Raw genomic sequence first — 6,242 nt, 5'->3', positions numbered from 1 at the left:
TGACACACACACATCCATCCATCCATCAGTAGAGAAGCAAACAGGAGATGGGACTATAACAACATGAATGGAAGTAGAAACTATAATACAGTATATACTCTGTCTGAATGCTCACTGGTTGTATTTTCAACCCCATTCTTTTTTTAAATGTGTGTATTGCCATAATGTTAAGTTATTACACAGTAAATACACTATTACAAATCAACCATATTGTCTTGATGTTAATAGACTGACTGGTGAAAGCAATATGGTGATGGCTCCCATCAATAACAATGTGTTCTCAATTTACCTGGTGAAATTAAGACAAAAATACATTTGTTAATTAAATATCCTTTGTATTTTGAGGTCAGCATTTGGGTTAGCAGCTCATATCGAGGATCCGTAGGATCCTTTCCTGAATCATAACAGTAATTTTATGAAAGAATTAACACTAGCCAGTGTCACTGGACAGTGAGTGAAGTATTCTGTGAAAACACTGATGCAAGTAGAAGCAGCAAGTCACCATACCACACAAATGACACACACAGACTCCAGGAGGTTCAAATCAATGATTTCAACAACCATACACATGAGAGGAGAGGTGCTTACTTCTGCCCTAAGCCTCACACCCCCTGCAGACCAAGTTCCCCATTTACAAAGGTTCCCCTTTTACAAACTAAACATTTGCACAAAGGTTTCTAGAGTGTTATGAGACAATTATAAACAGCCTGTTATAACATTGTGTTTTAGACCAACTGAAATGTGTTTATTAGCCAATATCACAGGCTACACCTGCATCATGTTAAAATTACAATTATTTAAATAGGAATATTTTGTAAAACAGCCATAAAAATCACTTCAGACTCAAGAGGCTTTGACACGTTTACAAAGTGTACAGAGAACTTTACACGTTTACTGTGCGCTTTAAGGTTAAGGAATCCGTTTGGCTTTACAGCAACACTGGCCTGCAACAACACTTCTCCGCTTCAATAAGCCTCCAGTCACAATCAAACATCAATCACAATGACACTGCCTATCTCATTTCTAAGTGTAGTCTTCTTAATATCTCTGATAGAGCTGCTTTCCTAGAGATTATCTTCAACCTTCTCAAAAGAAACATCCTCCATCAAATTACAGTATTCCACCCATCCGTAACTAACCCATTAACCATGCCCCTAACCGGTTACCTAACCCTGACCCACTAACTTGGCTTTAGCTCGGTCTCCAAGGAGAAGACTGGACAGCAGTTGGTTTCCAGCAGCAACCTGCTGTGTGTGTAAACATGACAGTTTACTGAGAGGCTGATAGTTAACTGTGAATCGGGCAGTATTAAGTGAGTACCATCAGTCTAACTGAGTGTACTGAGGGCAGTAGACTTCAGCAGAGTCATTAGGGAGGGCAGTTGAAGATCAGTATAAACAGATACTGCTGTATCGGGCAGTGTGGCCTGAGAGCATCCCCTAGCGGAGGACAAGAAGAACAGGCACAGAAGTCTGGTTGCAGAAAGACAAGTGAAGGAGGGATGAAAGCAATGATAGATATATGGATGGATCGAATTAAAGCATGGATGGATGGTTGGAAAAAAAAAAAAAAGGACGGGAGACCTGGTTTCGTTAAGTTGGAAGGTAAGGGTCAGAGGTAAGGGTGGATGGGTTAGGGGTAAGAGGTCAGCAATTAAGGTTAGAGGTAATCAGTGGAAGTCTGGTTTTTCGGGGAAGGTGCATCCTGCTCGTCTGATGATGGTGTTGGCAGCGTAGTGTCCTGCTTTCACACACTGTTCCAACTCCTTGTCCTGGACCAACTCTGACAGGAATCCTGCATGACACACACACACACACTGATTCAACTTTCTCAAGGACCAGACAGATATCCCTACAGAAACGTTCATGCACATAGATAAAGACACTCAGGGACATGTACCTCCTACAAAGGCATCTCCGGCTCCATTTGTGTCCACAATGTCCTTCTGATCAATCTTCAGCACTGGGAACGTCTCCACCTTGTCACCTCCTTCACACACACACACACACACACACACACACCCTTTACACTCATACCCGTATACGGCTTGAAAATAGCAGATTTGGGCACTAATAAGCGCCTAAATTGGAATGTAGTGGCTGTAGAGTAACATGCTATACATGACGTCAGAACTCTGGCTCTGCGCTTCACAGCGCTGTACAGATATAGGATCTTAATTTGAGCCATTTGCTGCAACAGGAAAATATTCCCGCAGCAATAGGAAATGTGAATTATTATGAGTATTATAATTAATGGATATTTTTTGTATGGGGTTAATACATTTTCTGTTTGGGCGAATCACGTCTAACATTTTAAAGTGGAAATAAACTTCAAAATACGTTTTAAACCTCTAATACACTACAAGTATGCATTTCCTGCAGTGCAGGAAAATTCGCAGCAACAAAAGAGTGATCAAATTAAGATCCTACATCTGTATGGGTTTTGACTGACGGCCGTTCTGAACTTAAGCATTGCGCGCAATTTCTTTTGTTGTCAGCGAGGGAAATGCTGTAAATTGCGATGACTCAATGTATTTTGAAAGATGAGACGTTGAGAATAACAGGATTACAATAAATACTGCTTTGATGTCATACAAGCAAGCCAAACACCTGTGACTCCAAAACTCATGTCATATACAGTGTCAATGTTTATGATCAATGTTTGATGTACCGTTACATGATGATATGGCATCATACTCTGGGTTGTTCTGAACAGAATGAGCCCATGTTTGTTTATTGTGAAGAAAATTCACTGCGGCACACGCACCTCAATGCACTCATGAATCCTTTCTATGAGCACCAATTACAATCTGTTTCTCTGAATTGCCTTGTGAAAGCCTAACACTGTAAGATCATATTTTATAACTTAGCTAGTAATGTTGGCAATAGAACAAGCTTTCAAATCATACCCACCTGACCCAGATTGTGATTTATAATCGACCGTTTTGGGATTGCGTAAACAACAACAGTTATTGTTTAATGGCTGGGTTGCAGGGCTGTGTTCCAAACAAAACAACTACTTAAGTGTGTTTGCTCTAGTTCCTCAACGGCACAGGTAGGAGAGCTCAAAAAAGTACCTTATAGTTGAAGACTCTTCTACACCGGCTCCGACGCTCGTCAGATGTGGCAGGGCTTGCAAACTATTATAGACTACAAAGGGAAGCACAGCCACGAGCTGCCCAGTGACACGAGCCTACCAGACGAGCTAAACTACTTCTATGCTCGCTTCGAGGCAAGTAACACTGAAACATGCATGAGAGCATCAGCTGTTCCAGATTACTGTGTGATCACACTCTCCGCAGCCGATGTGAGTAAGACCTTTAAACAGCTCAATATTCACAAGGCCGCAGGGCCAGACGGATTACCAGGACGTGTACTCCAAGCATGCACTGACATTTTCAACCTTTCCCTGTCTGAGTCTGTAATACCAACATGTTTCAAGCAGACCACCATAGTCCCTATGCCTAAGAACACTAAGGTAATCTGCCTAAATGACTACCGACCCGTAGCACTCACGTCTGTAGCCATGAAGTGCTTTGAAAGGCTTGTCATGGCTCACATCAACACCATTATCCCAGAAACCCTAGACCCATCCAATTTGCATATCGCCCCAACAGATCCACAGATGATGCAATCTCTATTGCGCTCCACACTGCCCTTTCATACCTGGACAAAATGAACACCTATGTGAGAATACTATTCATTGACTACAGCTCAGCGTTCAACACCATAGTGCCCTCAAAGCTCATTACTAAGCTAAGGACCCTGGGACTAAACACCTCCCTCTGCAACTGGATCCTGGACTTCCTGACGGGCCGCCCCCAGGTGGTAAGGGTAGGTAACAACACATCCGCCATGCTGATCCTCAACACAGGGGCCCCTCAGGGGTGCGTGCTCAGTCCTCTCCTGTACTCCTTGTTCACTCCAGGCACGACTCCAACACCATCATTAAGTTTGCCGATGACACAACAGTGGTAGGCCTGATCACCGACAACGATGAGACAGCCTATAGGGAGGAGGTCAGAGACCTGGCCGTTTGGTGCCAGGACAACAACCTCTCCCTCAACGTGATCAAGACAAAGGAGATGATTGTGGACTACAGGAAAAAGAAGAGGACCGAGCACGCCACCGATTCTCATCGACGGGGCTGTAGTGGAGCAGGTTGAGAGCTTGAAGTTCCTTGGTGTCCACATCAAACAAACTACCATGGTCCAAGCACACCAAGACAGTCGTGAAGAGGGCACGACAAAGCCTATTCCCCCTCAGGAGACTGAAAAGATTTGGCATGGGTCCTCAGATCCTCAAAAGGTTCTACAGCTGCACCATCGAGAACATCCTGACTGGTTGCATCATTGCCTGGTAATGGCAACTGCTCGGCCTCCGACCGCAAGGCACTACAGAGGGTAGTGCGTACGGCCCAGTACATCACTGGGGCCAAGCTTCCTGCCATCCAGGACCTCTATACCAGACGGTGTCAGAGGAAGGCCCTACAAATGGTCAAAGACTCCAGTCACCCTAGTCATAGACTGTTCTCTCCGCTACCGCACGGCAAGCGGTACCGTAGCGCCAAGTCTAGGTCCAAGAGGTTTAATGAAAATGAATTACTTAAAAATCATACAATGTGATTTTCTGGATTTTTGCAAAATACCTGCAAAATCGGCAGTGTATCAAATACTTGTTCTCCCCACTGTATATATATATATACTAGGTGAAAAATCTGTCGATGTGCCCTTGAGCAAGGCACTTAACCCTAATTGCTCATGTAAGTCGCTCTGGATAAGAGCGTCTGCTAAATGACTAAAAATGTAAAATGTAAATATATATATATATTTTGTATTCTTTCTTAAAACTGCATTGTTGGTTAAGGGCTTGTAAGTAAGCATTTCACTGTAAGGTCTACACCTGTTGTATTCGGCGCATGTGACAAATACATTTTTATTTTATTTTATTTTATTAAAAGTGCATTGAATTTGCTTAGGAACTGCACACACTTTGGAGATGTGAGACACCAGTTTGTCCTCTCACTCAAACCCTTGTAATTGTTTTGTCTTATGTTGCACCTACCCCACATTTTCCAGGAATAGTTTTATGTTACTGAATCAGTATTTTCAGAATTCATTATCAACAAATGTGGCGAAAAGTACAGTAAATGTAAAATGCACATAAAATCAAAAGTGTAATGTTTGGATTCAGTCTTGTGAACTGTTGTGTACTCACCTTTGGTCTAATAATTTCCCCATTATCTCCAAAATGTTCCCGTTCAATTGCAACCATGGTTATGCATATGCTTTTCATATTTATTGTGTAAGAAACATTTAAATGTAGCCTTATACATATAGGCCAATTCCCACGAGTTGCTGAAGTCAGGCTAGTTTCTGCACTCATATCAGTGTGCGAGTGTCAGCGTGTGTGCCTGTCAACGTGTGTGTATATGTGTAGTTACCATTGGTCATGATGGTTCCGTCCTTCCCCTGAGTTAAGACAACAATTCTCGGTCTCTTCTTGTTGACTTTGGGAAGAGCCTGGGCCTTCTTAGCAATCTCCTCGATGTCCTCAGTCTACAAACACACATCGTAGTCACAAACAAGCTATTCTAATATACAAGAGTGTTTGTGTTTGAAATCGCAGTCCACTCACCTGAAAGCCTTGCTCTTTTGAAAACGTAGCCGCCTCCTGAAAAACAGAAATGTCCCATTAGTCTCCGTATACACGGAGTGTACAAAACATTAGGAACACCTGCTCTTTTCATGACATAACTTTCACCTGGTCAGTCTATGATCCCTTATTGATGTCCCCTGTTAAATGCCACTTCATATCAGTGTAGGTGAAGGGGAGGAGACAGGTTAAAGAAGGAATTTTAACCCTTGAGACATGGTTTGTTTATGTGTGCCATTCAGAGGGTGAAGGGGCAAGACAAAATATTTAAGTGCCTTTGAAAGGGGTATGTGTTACGAGAATTTATATCCCAATGTTTCAAAAATGAACTTATTACTCAGTCTGTATCCCAGAGGTTGTAAATCTCTAATAATCAGATCAAGCAGCCCAGCATACAATCATCAGGCTTTATTAATGAGAACGTTCTAAAACAAAATGGTCGTACAATATTTTTATATGCACACGTCAGAGGAAAAATCCCACCCCTCTTTAGGCGGGCTGTAGTTTTCCACTGGAAAACTGCTCTCCTGACCATCAGGTCACACACACACACACACACACACACACACACACACACACACACACACA

At 42.6% G+C, this 6,242-nt stretch overlaps 1 protein-coding gene across 2 annotated transcripts in view; it reads right to left on the bottom strand.

Annotated features, from left to right (window-relative positions):
• Nucleotides 1-534: 534 nt before the first annotated feature.
• LOC311110935 (adenosine kinase-like) overlaps nucleotides 535-6,242 on the bottom strand; it is a 38,874-nt gene continuing 33,166 nt past the window's right edge. For both annotated transcript variants that reach the window (XM_084153581.1, XM_084153580.1), the window contains exons 8-11: nucleotides 5,637-5,672; nucleotides 5,443-5,557; nucleotides 1,900-1,989; nucleotides 535-1,794 (exon numbers count right to left, since the gene is read on the bottom strand). In XM_084153581.1, coding sequence (XP_084009707.1) covers nucleotides 1,670-1,794; nucleotides 1,900-1,989; nucleotides 5,443-5,557; nucleotides 5,637-5,672 — 366 coding nt within the window. In that variant the 3' untranslated portion in view covers nucleotides 535-1,669. The remainder of the gene's footprint in view (nucleotides 1,795-1,899; nucleotides 1,990-5,442; nucleotides 5,558-5,636; nucleotides 5,673-6,242) is intronic.

The sequence above is a fragment of the Coregonus lavaretus genome, assembly GCF_964263955.1.
Source record: "Coregonus lavaretus genome assembly, chromosome: 36".
NCBI lineage: Eukaryota > Metazoa > Chordata > Actinopteri > Salmoniformes > Salmonidae > Coregonus > Coregonus lavaretus.
The sequence above is the reverse complement of the archived record's forward strand: the minus strand, read 5'-3'. Positions and strand labels throughout refer to the sequence as shown.